Source organism: Pseudochaenichthys georgianus, chromosome 16 (assembly GCF_902827115.2).
Source record: "Pseudochaenichthys georgianus chromosome 16, fPseGeo1.2, whole genome shotgun sequence".
NCBI lineage: Eukaryota > Metazoa > Chordata > Actinopteri > Perciformes > Channichthyidae > Pseudochaenichthys > Pseudochaenichthys georgianus.
In genome coordinates, this window is record NC_047518.2 from 42,554,825 (window position 1) to 42,572,649 (window position 17,825).

General features: G+C 45.5%; 1 protein-coding gene across 1 annotated transcript in view; it reads left to right on the plus strand.

Moving 5' to 3' along the window:
- The window catches only part of LOC117460723 (GA-binding protein subunit beta-2-like), a 42,502-nt gene that overhangs the window by 8,421 nt on the left and 16,256 nt on the right, over window positions 1-17,825 (plus strand). The window contains exons 3-4 of the mRNA XM_034102264.1: window positions 10,933-11,100; window positions 17,439-17,633. Coding sequence (XP_033958155.1) covers window positions 10,933-11,100; window positions 17,439-17,633 — 363 coding nt within the window. The remainder of the gene's footprint in view (window positions 1-10,932; window positions 11,101-17,438; window positions 17,634-17,825) is intronic.

Consider the following 17,825-nt stretch of genomic DNA (forward strand, 5'->3'; position numbering starts at 1 on the left):
ATACACTTTACTGGCCCGGATTCTCCCAGAATCGGCCCCGGAGCATCCTGCGAGTGGGGGGAGCGCCAGAGAGGTCGTTGGCGTCCCCGAGGAGTCTCCAAGGCCATCACCCCCGGGGTCGTCGCGCTCTTCCCCGCAGACTGGGGATACACCATGCCGTGAGTTACAGGGCCGGGCCATCTCCCGGAGCGGACGGCTGATTAGACCTCCTGACAGACTTGACCTCTAGGTCACGCACGCACACACACACACACACACACACACACTTGGACTGTGCGCACTCCAACACACATGGAAGATAAAGATTGAAAAAAAGTAGAGAGATTGTAAAAGAGATTGTAAAACAAATGTGATTGATTGTTCTGAGTTTATTGCTGATGTGTTCGGATCCGGCTATTATTGAAGTGTCTCTGCTATGTGCACTATTTGTTGTTGAAATCATTTGATTAATGTTCTGATTGAAGGTCAACAGTTTAATGGCAGTATTGATCCTGTGTTGTTACTTAACAAAAGGAAGGGAGATGTTACAGGGTGGTTTAGGCTAGGTTGCAGCTCCACCCTGTGGACGTATTGTGCCTGTGTTATATATATATCTGCCTCACGTGAATATACCTCAGTTGTATGATTGCCTGCTTAATGTGAATACACGGCGTTGAGACACAGCCTGAGTTGCCTTATTCATTAATGCACATACATCTACAAACACAGCACCCCCAAAATAAATCTCTGGCGCCGCAACTGAGCCTGACTATTTGTGTTGGGGGGGCCCGACTTTTTTTTTTCTCCAAAGGCGGGGCCTGAAAGTTTGAGAACCACGTGGGCTAAGCCATTTCTTGGCATGGCTGTAGCCTATACCCCAGGCCCAGCCATACCCTGGCGCCGCCACTCGTGGTTACAATTCATATAAGGAGTCTAACAATCAGCTTACGTATACCAGAAATCAGCGTTTTAAATATACTTTTGTGACACCTCCATTTTGAGGCAAGTATACCAGTTATTATTAATGGCAAATTTAAAACACTGACCCGTTACTTTTAACGTTAGCAAGTTATCCGTTAGCTTTGTATTGTCTGTTCAGAGTTAATATGATGTGTATTTCGTTGTTCAGACTTCATGGTCTATAAATACATTATTATACAATATTAAATATCTGGGAGAGTTTACCTTCTCCTTGATATTTGAAGAGTTGACTGTAGTTTTCAGATCCGCCACTCTACTTCACTGTGCACAGCAAACTGTAACCGGATTTAACCTTCAAAATAAAGGTTATTCTTGGAAAGTCAATCATGAGCGTACATTACCTCTTTTCGTTTTATTAAATTGTATTCTATTGACAGGGTTTAAACGACGCCAAATCAAACTTTTCAATGAATACAATTATTACAAGTGGCATCAACCGCACAACCGCCATAAACTTTTATCAAATATATGTTACGGGGTTAGTGCTTGTTTTATTTTGAAAAGTTAAACCGGAATACGACCGTTTTCCTCTACCTCGCGTCATGTAGCCGCCATTTTTGAGCTACAAATAATACAAAACAAATACTATTTGGGTTTTGCGAAGAAATAAACCAAAGTGTAACAATCAGCTTACGTATACCAGAAATCCGCGTTTTAAATATACCTTTGCGACTCCTTCCTTTTAAGGCAAGTATACCGAGTAGTAATGATACATAAGGTAAACACAACATTGTTATGAGAGCTAACTGATAAACAGTAACGTTACTTTCACGTTAGCTAGTTAACCGTTAGCTTTCTCTTGTCTGTTCAGAGTTCATAAGATGTATAGATGTTCAGGCTTCAGGGTCTATGATAACATTATTATAAATTATTAAATATCGGAGCAGAGTTTACCTTCTTCCTTTGTAGTGTTGACTAGCGGATGTGGAAATAGCTCGTAATGCTAGCATCAACTTCCCCCGGAACAAACATCATTTAACTGGGTGTCAAACTGTATTTTTATATTGTTAAATGTCCGTTCGTTTATGTCTTTGTTTTATCAACTGAGCCTATTGATTCGCATTGTTTTAGCTTGTCCACATTATTACTATAAAGCGTGTGGAGCGGAGTCAAGCTTTTGATTGCTGTGTCAGAAAGTTATAACGTTAAACATTTTCATACGAGTTGTTTAAAATGCATGTATGAGCATTTACAAGGTAGTGGCGTAATGTAACATTTACTCAAGTACAAAATGGTGATACTTATTAGGCCTATGCTACTTAATACTTTTGCTCACTACATTTAGTTACTAGTGACTTTACAGATTTAGGTTATTAATACAAACTATTGTTTGACAAACGTTATTATATATTATTAAAGGGTTATGCTACCCAGTAATGTTTAAAGTAATTCAAATTAACCCCACCTTGACCTTAGTGCAACATTGAAGCGATGAAGACATTAATGCACCAATGATAATAATACATTTAATAAAATAAGTTATTGTGCTTAAAATGGCCATTCTAAATAACAGTTTAACTTTTGGTTCTTCAGTAGTATCATCATTACTTTTATTTAAGTAAATAATCTGAGTAGGCCTACTTCACCACACCTCTGTTAAAATGTAATTGCATATACTTTCCCCTTGTTTACTACCACTGCCATTACACACTAACAATACTAAACAGTGAAACATGATTGCAATGGTGGGACGGGACCTAGTGAAGTATATTTAAATAAATGTTTTCATATGTCTATTTATCGAACCTCGAAAAGACTCAGTAAGGAGGTGTTTACAATGATGCCTATATGTCAATGCATGCAAACAAAAAAGCTAACAAAAGCCTTTTGCATAGCAGCAGCATAAAAAACACAAGGCAATGTACATAAGAGAAATTAAGACACAAGAAATAAACAGTCCAAAATATTTCAGAAATAGAAATAAAATAGCATTAAAAAATATAAAATAAAAATATATACATCTGGAAAATATAGTCATAATGATTTTCTGATGTGTAAATCATTGGTTATCCATACAACCAACCTGTATATTTTTGATATAGTAATTTCCAACAATGGAAACAAAACACATAAAGTACAGTTATCATTATGTGCTATAAACACACATTTCTTCCTGCCTGATCTGTGTTTCTCTCTGGCTGTCAGCAGATGTCGCTGGTGGGTCTCGGGCAGCAGCTGCTGGAGGCGGTGAGAGGCGGACAGGATGATGATGTTAAAGCTCTGATGGCCAACGGAGCTCCATTCACCACAGCACCTGGGTGAGGCTGGTATGCGTTTATTATGGAATAATCTTCAAGCTAATCCGTTATCAGATGAGTGTCAAACCTCATCATCTGCCAGAAAAAAAACAGATACTCAGCTCATAATGTCCATGGTCACCACACAGTGGCAACATGACAGTTGAGGCTTGAGCTCAAAAGACTGGGAAAGTCAAGAAAAATATATGGTAAAGGAAATAATAACACTCAGCTAGTCTTAGATTTCTATCTTTAAAGTAAACTGTTATATATTTATAATCTTTGCCTTTCTCTGTTAAAAAAAACAATCTAAGTTGCAGGTTTGTACTGGGTTTCTGTCAAATGGTTAAATCTAAATAACAAGGCCATAAGTGCACACTTTAAAGGTCTCATATTATACTGTTTTTCATCAATATATAATATTATAGGTCTCAGATATATACAGAGCCTGTCTCTGATTGGCTGAAACACCAAACAGATCATTGCAGCATTACCCATAATCCCCTCTGTTTCAGCCCTGTTTCCAAAGTGCTGATTCTCTGTCTGTTACTTGAGATGAAAATAGGAGCCCCTCCCCACGCCCCTCTGAGAGACATTTGGTTACAAAGAACTCAATGGAGCTCTAGGAGGAGATTCAGGTGATAAGGTGGGGGGGGGGGGGTTACCTTGGTTGCTGATTGGCTAATGGTTACTCAAGACAACACATCGTTATGACATCATAAAGTGGCCAAAATCTGATCAGCTCATTTTCAGACAGGTTTTTATAGAAATGGATCAAAAAGAGAGAGAATCTTTGTTCCTGAAACTTTCAGAGTCTCTTTCCACAGAGGGGACACATGTTGATGTAGAAGAGACATGAAGAAGAGGGGACACATGTTGATGTAGAGGAGACATGAAGAAGAGAGGACACATGTTGATGTAGAAGAGACATGGAGAAGAGGGGACAAGATGACACATGTTGATGTAGAAGAGACATGAAGAAGAGGGGACACATGTTGATGTAGAAGAGACATGTAGAAGAGGGGACACATGATGATGTAGGAAGAGACATGAAGAAGAGGGGACACATGTTGATGTAGAAGAGACATGGAGAAGAGGGGACACATGTTGATGTAGAAGAGACATGAAGAAGAGGGACACATGTTGATGTAGAAGAGACATGAAGAAGAGGGGACACATGTTGATGTAGAAGAGACATGAAGAAGAGGGGACACATGTTGATGTAGAAGAGACATGAAGAAGAGGGGACACATGTTGATGTAGAGGAGACATGGAGAAGAGGGGACACATGTTGATGTAGAACAGACATGAAGAAGAGGGGACACATGTTGATGTAGAGGAGACATGAAGAAGAGGGGACACATGTTGATGTAGAAGAGACATGAAGAAGAGGGGACACATGTTGATGTAGAAGAGACATGAAGAAGTGGATTTTGCATAATAGGTGACCTTCAAAGTAGCAGAACAACTCGCTTCATGCCTGTGAAACCGATGGTACTATTTCTCAGGGCTGAAGCTAACTGATTAATATGAATCCGTCGATCATTTTCTCGATTGGTCTATTCGCTCTTTGGGTTACAACATGTCAGAAAATATTCTCAACTTTCTAAAACCTTAAATATTTCAAAACGCCACAGGCACTTCTTCTGACTTTTATGATCCCATCTATACAGTATGTCATTTTATAATAAACTGCTCGCATGCAATGTGTCCATCACTAATGCCGTTTAATTGAATGTTGTGTTCCATAGCGCCACCGGTTTCAGCCAAACATTAACAAATGTAAGGGTGTCATTTATCTGTCATAGCGTGACACAAGTTATTCAGTGGATCTATGATCGCTCACATGATGTCTTCATTTTAAAGTTAGTAGAGGAAGGGGTGCTTTTGCTTATTTCATGTTTTAGAATGACAACATCATACATCATTTATATTCATGAATATAAAATCACCCATAAATAAAATGAAGCAGATTTGTCACACTATTTTACTATGTCAATCTGACGTTTGAACATAACGGATGTTCATTGAGATTTGTGTCTGAGGCGATGCACAGCGAGACCTTCAAGCCTTTGACAAACTCCTACTTTAAAGTAGGCACAAAGCACTTTGAATTGCCTTGTGTTGAAAGTGCTATATAAATAAACTTGCCTTGCCTTAAAGGTAAGTTTGAGAAACCGGCTCGAGATACACTTGTGGTTATATTCCATGGAATGTTCTTAACATCCCGATGGCAACGAATATCTGAAGTGCTTTGACAAAAAATGGAAGCCGTGGTGATGTAAAAAGAACGACCAATCATCTGAGCCGGCTAAAGTAACTGGATGGCCTACCTGCCTGTCAGCCTTCCATCTGTCCACAAACTTATCTCGTGCCCTCATTGGTCATGTTGGTGTGTGTTGGAGGAGGGGCTCGGTGAGGAAGGGGCAGATTTTTTCCGGCTGTGTATTTTCTAATTCTAGCGCACTCGAGCCGGATTCTCCAAAATGACCTAGCCCACCTTTAAGTGTAAAATCATGTGATACGTTTTTCTTAGTTGGCAGTTTGTGTTCAGTTAATCTGACCTGTCATGAGCCCTGCATTCGAGCAGACAAGGACATGTATTGAATCGGTGTCTTTATCACTTTTTTAACCACTTATTTCTTTACTTGCTTAAGTCATGTCACATCATGACGAGTATGACTTTGCACATTTGTCACATTTACTCTTATAAAGTGTCCACACTAGTCTACAGTGTATTCATATTTCTACTATTGTCTAGTGTCTATATGCTAAAGTTTAAATGTCTACTACTACTATATTAAATATGTACTGCTCTTAGTGTGTCTATGAATAATGTTCATACTCTATTCTCATGACTCAGGTTGGGAAAGCGTCATTTGTGCTTTACTAAGTCTGAGAAAACGACTTCAAAGGAATCAGTTGAGTTATCCAGAATTGCGTTTATACTACAGATCATTAACAAAAAGACTGTAGGTGTTGTGTTAAATAAATGTCTGCTCTGATTGGTTAGCGGGCCGGCTATCATGTGATTGTAAAAACAGCTATCGAGGCATGAAGGGAGCATTTCCCGTACAAGGACACATCTCCAATATCTTGCCTAAAGGGGGGGGGGGGGGGGGGGGGCTCGATCGTTTCATTTCTGTTGTCACTTCCTGTAAATGTGCCTTGAGTAGTAGGAGGGGGGGGCGGTATGTTAGTGTGAGTTCCCAGGTGGTAATGGCCCACTGATTGCTAATGCGTATGTAAGACAACAGCTATCGTGGTTTGAAGTGAGTATTTCCCGTACAAAGGACACGTTTTCCGGTTAAACGGGCTGGCTGGTTTCATTTCTGTTGTGACTTCCTGTAAATGTGCCTTAAGTAAGGGAGGGCTATGTTATGGCGCATTTCCACTGCAGCGGGTAGCCCCGTTTAAGCGTCCTTAATCGTCCTCAAGCGGCCTCAAGCGACCAGGCCAGTTTTTGGTGGCCTTTCCATAGAGCGCAGCACCGGCTAGCGGGTACTTTTTCCCTCTTTTTCCGGCCCCATAACATCGTGGTTTTATCAGGCCAGGGCTGAACTAGAGACGTCAACACTCTCGACTGCTGATTGGTCAGAGAGAATCGTCACAAGATCGCGCGCGAGATCATCCCTAGCGTCGCATATATATCTAGAAGCAAGCTTGCAGCATTTTTGTAAACGGAGGAGCTACAAAAATGGCAACGTCATGGCCGTGGTCGACCGAGGAGGTGACGACGTTCCTACATCTCATTGGGGATGATAAAATCCAGCGGGAGCTCGACGGAACAACAAAGCCGATCGCCCCGCCTACACTGCGTTGCTATAGTAACTACCCCAGGTCCTAAACTGTAATGGGAATGCGCCACGGCCTCGGACGGCCAGCGAGGCAGCTCGAGGCCTGAGCGAGGACGCTTAGGGACGCTTAAACGGGGCTATCCCGCTGCAGTGGAAATGCGCCATGAGCGTGAGTTCCCAGGTGGTAATGGCCCACTGATTGCTAATGAGGTCTCAGTACAGCTAACTGAGTGTCGCCGACGGTAAAACATTCCTATGCGACGACTTGATGTCGGTGTTCTGGGCCAGCGCCAGTCATCTCACAAATCATGTACACGTCCGGGCTAACGGCCATTCCTAACTGTTTACGATGCATCACGTCTCCCCTTCCCCGCTCCGAATGCAGGCACTCCGTGTAATCAGTTGCAAATACACCTCTGTTGTGTGCTGTGATGAGCGCTGCATGTTAATGTCTGTCTCAGGCACTTTCTCTTGAACCTGCACCTTCACAACAGCCATGACGTGTGTTTCAGTGACATGCTATTAAACCTCCTAACTGCACACAGGTTTTGAGATTGAACACAACACATCTATGTAAGTACTCTTTATTAGTTTGTAGTGAATTACATATTGAGTTTACAACCCATCTTTGCTTTCTTTTTTTAAACAAAGAAACATTACATTTGATTCAAGCAATTGAAAGAATAGACAGTCAAATAGACAAAAGACAGCAACACGTATCCACTGAAGCTGCACAATGACCACAGACAGGAAAATGACTTCAACAACCACAGCATTATCACATGAAGTGGGAGATGTTTAAAAATAGATGTTAAACAACTAAAAGTCGGGACACAAAACAACATTAAAGTGGACCTATCATGCTATTTTTAGGCAATAGCGTAGGTCTCAGATATATAAAAAAGAGTTTTGCTCAAAATACCAAACAGACCACCCATTCTAGCCATGCCTCATATCCCTCTGTTTCACTTCCTGTTTTTAAAGTGCTGATTTGGGGATAAAGCTTTAAAAAAAATAAAAAAAGGAGGGGTCTGAGCTCATGCGAGACCCGGCAGCTACCGTCTAAACTAAATGCTGCCGTGATGAAACGCCATATCATGGATTATCAAGGATCTGAAACAGTCTGGAGCTCAAAGGCTTTCTCTCTTGCCGGTTATACCACAAGGTGAGTTCCTTTCTACTTCCTGCTTCTTCACACACATGCTCTCCAGTACAGGTTAGCTCTGAGTGTTAGCGATGCTAATGTAAACACCGACCACATTACGTCCAAAACAGTCGGGCATTGTTTCTGATAGCAGCTTTCTGATTGGGCCGTGGGTCCACATTTCAGATGTTACTTCATATCGGACGCAAATCTGGATCAGCTCCGTTGTTCCCCGTTTTTAGAGATTTGGGTACGGAGGAAAAGAGAGAGGGTTTTAGTTTCTGACGCTGCGTGAGTTCCCCGACACACCGGGGACACATCTTTATGTAGAAGAGACATCACAAAGTGCATTTTGCAAGATAGGTCCCCTTTAAAATGTAAAATGTCTAAAAATAGATGCAAAAAACGTTAAAGAGACACATCGTCAATCATTACAAATGGGTGGCGAACCAACACAACAAATCTAAACAACTAAAATAAATGCAAAAATAGTGCAAAAAGACTAAGAATAGATTTGCAGAATTAGGGAAACGCAAAAGGAGTTAAGGGACTCTTTGAATATCTTTGACTTTGGGTGTCTTGTTCTTATTTATGAAGTCAAAGTGAGGAGTCTCCTTATTCTGTCTTAAATTATATTTGTGTTATAATCCGTTCATGGTGGCAGGTCGCACATCCTCCCCACTCATGCACAATCCCTCTGTGTAATTCACAACAGGGGCGACTTGTGTGTACATTGTTCAGTTCCCAAAGCAGCCGGTACTGCAGTGAGTAGGCAGAACTAACCTACACCGGTTCTCCGGATGTTTCTCACTCTGCCAGAGAGAGCATCACTGGCCCAAACCCAGAGGTGGGATCTCTCAGCCCTCTGGCGTCATGTTCCTGTCCACACTGTCCAACATGTAGATCCCAGGACGTCCCACATCTGCCAGTAAACGGAAGGTGCAAAAACAACACAAAAAGATGCCTAACTACTAAAAATAGATGACTAAAAGTAGTATCTTTAAGTTTAGGGGAGTTAGTTACGGGGGTCTCATAATCCGGTCATGATGGCAGATCCTCGCCGCCCCCTACTCTTGTACAACCCCTCCCTGTATAACTCTAAAAGGTGGTGCAGTGAACGGCATGTCTCATCATTTTAACCACAACATTTACACTGCAGTCTTTTCTTTCACTTGTCCATTTCCACATTTCTTAAAACCTTACAGAAGGCTGTTCAACAACACAAGATTCAAAGGTGTTATTGTCACATCGGGGGGTCCGCGCCGGGGTCTTCAAAAGTATTAAAAGTTGATAAATCAATTTAGCGAAAATTAAGGCTATTAAAAGTATTAAACGGCATTTACCAAGGTGGTCCAAAGAGGTTGTGTTCTACCGTCCGCCTGAATGTACTCATGGCGTAGGTGTGGCGTGTGATTCTGTGGAGTTTATTGACGGCATCCCGTTGGGTTTGACGTCATCTGAACAGGACATCGCACGCTCACTGCTGGATAGCGCGAAGGTCCGTTTACGCCGGTTGCTAAGCAGCATCGTTATGGGGAAATGCAAGTCTGCGTCCAAACGGTTGGAAGATAAGGAGGAAGGACAATCAATACTGTATATAGTCAATGTGAGGTCAAGTGTGTCGCCAAGGTAACCGGTTAGAACTCCAAGTGGCGATGAGGTCTTAACATGTATGGAAAGGCTCTTAAAAGGCTTGACTTCAGGTCTCCTGCATGTGCACAAAGCTACAGTGTAGAGATGGCAATGCAAATCTTCTGACCTGTGCTCCTCCAACAATGCAACATGTATAATAAAATACAAATGAAATGGTAGTGCAAAAAGTCTATATACATGTCAGTAGAATATGGGATATGTACAAGAACAGAATATGTAAATTAAGACCAAATGAAAGACGGTACAACAGGGTCAACTTGTGTTTAGATTGTACGATGCACAACCAGTCGATAAGGTTTTAAAAACCACTCCTGAAGAGGGTAAGCAGAGTCTGACGGTTCTCCAGATGTTCCTCACTCTGCCAGAGCGTCGCTGGCCCAAACCCAGTGGCGTGATACTCCCAGCACTCTGGCGTCACGTTCCTGTCCACACTGCCCAACATGTAGATCCCAGGACGTCCCATTAGCTTCTACATCCGCCTGTAAAAGGACAGAGCGCCAGCCTCTCTCTCTGACCCTGGAGGTTTGAGAATAAGGATGTGAGAAGCATCGTCACGGCCTTACGTGGCCTTGCTCAGGATTAGCTTAACTCGGAATGTGTAAATACATGTTTGTATTATGGCTGTTGTGCCATAAAGACTTTATTTATACTTAGAGTACATTTACATGAATCTTATTGTACTTACTTTTTTGTTTATTGATATTTCTTTAAAAATTAATAAATCATTAATAAATAGATATTATGTCTTCCTTATTTTCTACAACCTAATTCCTCTTTCTCTGTGTGTGTGTGTGTGTGTGTGTGTGTGTGTGTGTGTGTGTGTGTGTGTGTGTGTGTGTGTGTGTGTGTGTGTGTGTGTGTGTGGGTGTGTGTGTGTGTGTGTGTGTGTGTGTGTGTGTGTGTGTGTGTGTGTGTGTGTGTGTGTGTGTGTGTGTGTGTGTGTGTGTGTGTGTGTGTGTGTGTGTGTTTGTGTTTGTGTGTGTGTGGGTGTGTGTAGGTGTGTGTGTGTGTGTGTGTGTGTGTGTGTGTGTGTGTGTGTGTGTGTGTGTGTTCAAAGCTACTTAAAGGTTGACTGAAAACAGATATTGGAAATGAACCGCTCACCTCCAGCTGCTTCTTTACACCGTGTCCCCTCTTCCAGCTGGGCTCTTCCCCGCTGCATCTGGCGGCTAAATACGGTCATCAGTCCACGGCCGAGGTGCTGCTGCGGGCCGGGGTCAGCAGGGATGCCCGCACCAAGGTGGACAAGACCCCGCTGCACATAGCCGCCTCAGAGGGTCACTACAACATCGTGGACCTGTTGGTGCAGGTGAGGAAACGGAATACCTTTATCCGGCCCACAGGGGGGGGGGTACTTTTGTTACACAGAAAAGAGCCGACGGCAGCTTAACGTTACCTAAGAAACTAGGAGAGTTATCTGTTGACATCCTGCTTATATTTGGATGAAATGATCGTATTATCTTACATGTTGTCAACATCAAGGATCCTGTTTGGGATATCGCAAACAAATCGTTATAGTTAACGAGACGGGCCTAAAAAGGAATTTGTGCACTTCACGGTCTAAAGTATACGGACACTGGAACATCCCCCCTATATGCAGTAGAGCAGTGATTCTTAAATGGGGGTTCGCGGACCCCTGGGGGTACGTTGGGGTACTGCAGGGGCTACGTGAGATTAAAAAAAAAAAAAAAGGTTCATTAAAAAAATAATCTTAGTAAAATAAGTTCAATAGAAAACACAATTTTATATAAAACGTTCCTAGAACCACCAAGGGGGTCCTCATATAAACATGTCAAATGTGTGTATTGTATTTTATAGTTTTTCACAATAACATATTACTTAAATTGAAAAACTCAACATCACTATATTGTAATTATTTATAAAGGCTTTTTCGATCAAAAATGTTCGGGATCGGTCAGGGGGTACTCGGCTGAGAAAACGTTTCAAAGCGGGAACATTACTGAACAAAGTTCGAGAAGCACTGCAGTAGAGGGAACTGGGAGAAATCCATGGCGCTGTCCGTGGTGCTGAAGACGCAGACGGATTTCTAATTCTATATTTTCTATGAGTCCTGCCCTTCCAGCAGTTTCATCTTGGATCTATAACATTCCCTAAACTAAAGAGCAAGAGGGGAGGGGATGGATACGATTGAACCAAACTAATTGGGTTAGTTCCTTCCCTGTACATGTCCCCCCATTTCAAAGTCGAGGTGACCTGGCTGTTTGGATGTGCTGCTTCGTATAAAGCCATAGAAGCATTCGAAGGCCCACCACTATAACATTTGAGAGCACACTGATCTGAGATATGATTGGACCTGTTAGTAATAAGTGTGTCCTAAGCGCTCTAGCCGAAACTATGAAAAACACAAATGGACATTCGCACAAATACTTTTGGATAGACAGTGTACGATATGAGAGTACATTGGTCACAGATGACCTTACACTGACAGAACCATGTGAAGCTTGACGTGTGTTTCAGGGACTTCACTGTTTCTAATCCGACTAATCGATCAGACTCAGAATACTTTACATGTCACGGGTTCAAATTGGGTTTTGTGACAGTTGCTACAGAGAGGCGACGTCCCTCCCTTCCCGGGGAGTTCCACGGGACCTTATTTAGGAAAAATCATGTATTGAAGTCAATGGAGAGAAAAGGAGTATCTTTCGATCCCGTTTGAATTGTGCCACGAATTACACACATGATGTTTGTCAATTTAAAAGATCATTTTGCAAGTGAACCGCTCAATGAACTACATCTCCCGTCTCGCACCACACACCCAGACGGCCGTCACGTGGGAACATTTCACTTCTTTCTTCCAGAACGAGGCGGAAAGTATTAAAAGAGGTGAAAATCACTCCAAGTCTGGGCGCGTTGAGAGCTGTGCACACACAAGGGGAGTGAGTCGGTTCAGAGCCAGCATGCGGGACCGGGACTCTGGGATTTGTAGTCTTTATAGTTGCGTGTTCTTCATAGTCTTATATTTCAACAGTTTTACGACAAATTGTGACTTTTTTGACGTGGAAATTATTTTTAAGATTGACAAACATCATGTGTGTAATTAATCCATCCATCCATCCATCTTCTCCCGCTTATCCGTGGTCGGGTCGCGGGGGTAGCAGTTCTAGCAGAGAGCCCCAAACTTTCTTTTCCCTGGCGACATCAACCAGCTCTGACTGGGGGATCCCAAGGCGCTCCCAGGCCAGCGAAGAGATATAATCCCTCCACCTGGTCCTAGGTCTACCCCTTGGTCTCTTCCCAGCTGGACGTGCCTGGAACACCTCCCTAGGGAGGCGCCCAGGTGGCATCCTAACTAGGTGCCCGAACCACCTCAACTGGCTTCTTTCGACGCGAAGGAGGAGCGGCTCAACTCCGAGTCCCTCCCTGATGACCGAACTTCTCACCTTATCTCTAAGGGAGACACCAGCCACCCGGCGGAGGAAACCCATCTCGGCCGCTTGTATCCGCGATCTCGTTCTTTCGGTCATGACCCATCCTTCATGACCATAGGTGAGGGTAGGAACGAAAATGGCCCGGTAGACAGAGAGCTTTGCCTTCCGGCTCAGCTCCCTTTTCGTCACAACGGTGCGGTAAAGCGACTGCAATACCGATCCCGCTGCTCCGATTCTCCGGCCCATCTCACGCTCCATTGATCCCTCACTCGAGAACAAGACCCCGAGATACTTGAACTCCTTCACTTGGGGTAAGGACTCATTCCCTACTTGGAGTGGACAGTCCATCGGTTCCTGCTGAGAACCATGGCCTCAGATTTGGAGGTGCTGATCCTCATCCCAGCCGCTTCACACTCGGTTGCGAACCGATCCAGTGAGTGCTGAAGGTCGCAGACCGATGAAGCCATCAGAACCACATCATCTGCAAAAAGCAGTGGTGCAATCCTTAGTCCACCGAACTGCAGACCCCCCCCCCCCACGACTACGCCTCGAAATCCGATCCATGTATATTACAAACAGGATTGGTGACAAAGCGCAGCCCTGGCGGAGGCCAACCCTCACCGGAAATGGGTCCGACTTACTGCGAGGACCCGGACACAGCTCTCGCTTTGGGAGTACAGAGATTGGATGGCCCTGAGTAGAGACCCCTCACCCCATACTCCCGCAGCACCTCCCACAGTAACTCCCTGGGAACCCGGTCATACGCCTTCTCCAAGTCTACAAAACACATGTAGACCGGATAAGCGTACTCCCAGGCCCCCTCCAGGATCCTTGCGAGAGTAAAAAGCTGATCCGTCGTTCCACGACCAGGACGGAATCCGCATTGTTCCTCCTCAATCTGAGGTTCGACAATCGGCCTGACCCTCCTTTCGAGTACCTTGGAGTAAACTTTCCCGGGGAGGCTGAGTAGTGTGATGCCTCTGTAATTGGCACACACCCTCTGATCCCCCTTTTTGAAAAGGGGGACCACCACCCCGGTCTGCCACTCCTTCGGTACTGTTTCCGACTTCCACGCAACGTTGATGAGACGTGTCATCCATGACAGTCCCTCAACACCCAGAGCCTTCAGCATTTCCGGGCGGATCTCATCCACCCCCGGGGCTTTGCCACTGTGGAGTTGTTTGACGACCTCAGTGACCTCCCCCCGGGAGATTGGCGTTGATCCCCCGTCATACTCCAGCTCTGCCTCTAACATAGAGGGCGGAGTTGTCGGGTTCAGGAGTTCCTCAAAGTGTTCCTTCCAACGTCCCAACACTCCATCAGTTGAGGTCAACAACGTCCCATCCTTACTGTACACAGCTTGGATGGTTCCCTGCTTCCCCCTCCTGAGGTGTCGGACAGTTTTCCAGAACAACTTGGTGCCGCCCGAAAGTCCTTCTCCATGTCTTCTCCGAACTTCTCCCACACCCGCTGCTTTGCCTCGGCCACGGATGAGGCTGCTGCCCTTCGGGCCTGTCGGTACCTTGCAACTGCTTCGGGAGTCCCCCGGGATAACAAATCCCTGAAGGCCTCCTTCTTCAGTCGGACGGCTTCCCTGACCACCGGCGTCCACCAGGAGGTTCGAGGGTTACCGCCCCTTGAGGCACCTAAGACCTTGAGACCACAGCTCCCCACCGCGGCTTCGGCAATAGAGGCTTTGAACACCGACCACTCTGGTTCAATCTCCCCAACCTCCACAGGAATGCCCGAAAAGCTCCGCCGGAGGTGTGAGTTGAAGGCCTCCTGAACTTGGGCCTCCTCCAGACGTTCCCAGTTCACCGAACTACACGTTTGGGCTTACCAGGTCTATCCAGAGGCTTCCCCCGCCACTCGACCCAACTCACCACCAGATGGTGATCAGTTGACAACTCCGCCCCTCTCTTTACCCGAGTGTCCAAAACATACGGCCTCAGGTCCGATGATACGATAACGAAATCGATCATGGACCTTCTGCCTAGGGTGCTCTGGTACCACGTACACTTATGAGCATCCTTATGTTCGAACATGGTGTTTGTTATGGCCAATCCATGACTAGCACAGAAGTCCAGTAACAAACCACCACTCCGGTTCAGATCAGGGGGGCCGTTCCTCCCAATCACGCCCCTCCAAGTGTCTCCATCATTGCCCACATGTGCGTTGAAGTCTCCCAGCAAGACTAAGGAGTCCCCTTCAGGAGCCCCATACAGGACTCTTTCCAGGGTCTCCAAGAAGGCCGAATACTCTGAACTGCTGTTGGGTGCATAAGCACACACAACAGTCAGAGTTTTCCCCCCATAACCCGCAGGCGTAGGGAGGCGACCCTCTCGTCCACTGGGGTAAACTCCAACAACGAAGCACCTAACCGGGGACTTGTGAGTATCCCCACACCCGCCCGGCGCCTCACACCTTGAGCAACTCCGGAGAAGAATAGAGTCCAACCCCTATCCAGAAGTAAGGTTCCAGAGCCGACGCTGTGCGTAGAGGTGAGCCCAACCAGATCCAACTGGTACCGCTCCACCTCCCGCACAAGCTCCGGCTCCTTCCCCCCAGAGAGGTGACGTTCCACGTCCCCAAAGCCAGCTTCTGTCGCCCGGGTCTGGTCCGTCGAGACCCTCCGCTTTCACTGCCACCCGTCTGGCAGCGCACCCGACCCCATCGATGTTTCCCGTAGGTGGTGGGCCCGCGGGACAGAGAAGCGGAGGTGTTGCCCACGTTGCCTTTTCGGGCTGGGCCCGACCGGGCTCCGTGGCAAGCCCGGCCACCAGACGCTCGCCGACGAGTCCTCCTTCTGGGCCTGGCTCCAGAAGGGGACCCCGGGCTTCCTCCGGGCCGGGTATCCTCACTTCTTGTTTTTCCTTTCATGAGGTCTTTTGAACCAATCTTAGTCTGGCCCCTTGCCTGAGACCAATTTGCCATGGGAGACCCTACCAGGAACACAAGGTTCCAGACAACACAGCCCCCAGGTTCATCAGGGCACACAAACCTCTCTACCACGGTAAGGTGCTGGTTCTTCAGAGAGGGTGTGTAATTAATCTAATAATAATAATCTTTCTCTCTCCATTGACTTCAATACATACTTTTCCCGAAATAAGGTAGATGGGCGGGACTTCGCCTCCCTATAGTTTAGAATAAAACCAAAGTTTTATACAAACATAACAAGAACATTGTGTAATAAAAAGGTACAATAAAGGAACAATGTGTATATATATATATATAACAAGTAAAAGTATGTAAGAAATATAATCATGTGTGTACTGCAAAAAGATGCCAAACTACTAAAAATAGATGCAACGAATCACAGAGATGCAAGATGACTTATGCGGCTTTCACACCAGCGCTTTTCCCTTTCGAGCTCCGAGCTTTTCTGGTTCAGCTCCGGGTTCCCTTTTCTGCTCCCGCTCTGTTCACACCGCCCAGAGCTGCCGCTGCTGCGTCACCGTTTACGTGCCACCGTTTACGTGCCTGCTTCATAAAATCCAAACCGTGCGGAAATCCCTCACATCGACAACAACAACAATGGCCGATTGTATTGAAGCGCTGTTCGCTTTGGTTATCCTCTTACGAAACGAAATGGAAGGCATCGGACGACTTTACTTGGAACTTTACAAACATCACATGCGAAATGCAAGACTTCTTTGTGGTCTTCAGCGACGAATCTGCCCCCGCCTCGACGTAAGAGAGACGTAAGCGACGCCGCCTCTTAGCTCCGAAGCTCTTGCCTCTAGACCGACAATTTTTTGGAGCTGGAAGTGAACCGGATTCCGGAGCTAAGAGGCGGTGCCTCTGCGGTGTGAACAGGAAAGAACGGTACTTTTCAGCTCCAGCTCCGAGCCGGAGCTGAAAACGCGTTGGTGTGAAAGGGGCATAAAAGTAGTATCTTTACGTTTTCGTGAGTTGTTCTTACTGAATGTGGATATGGTGTTCGGACAAACTTGTCCAACCCTTCTTGTATAATTCAAAAAGATCATTTTAACAACAACATGTCCACTGCAGTCTTTTCTTTCACTTCCACCTTTCGTAAAACCTTACAGAAGGCTGTTCAACATCACGACAGGGGCAACTTGTGTTTGGATTGTACTATTCACAACCTGCCGTACATTCACAACGTTTCAAAACCTTGTGTTTCCTGCACTTTACAAACCTGGCAGATCTGCATAGTCACATCTCTGCTCACCACTTCCCTTTTGTTTCTCTCTCCTTGTTCCTGTTGTCACCACCGGGGGGCGCCGTGTGTCTGCAGCACGGAGCGGAGGTGGACGCCAGAGACATGCTGAAGATGACGGCGCTGCACTGGGCGGCTCAGCGCGGCCACAGGGAGGTGGCCGAGCTGCTGCTGAGGTACGGAGCCGACGTCCACTGCCTCAGCAAGTTCGACAAGACGCCCTTCGACATCGCCATGGATACCAGCAACACTGAGCTGATGATACTGCTACAGGTGGACAGACAGAGGGGGTGGGGGAGAGGGGAGAGGGAGGGAAGCAGACACTCAGACAGAGTTGAGCAGAGGAAAAGACAATGAGATGTGAGGAGTCATCGAAAGACAAATGAAGGATATGGAGACAAGGATGGATGAAGATGGGGACGAGAGAAAGCAAAGATAAAAGGGACATGATGACAAAGAGAGGGT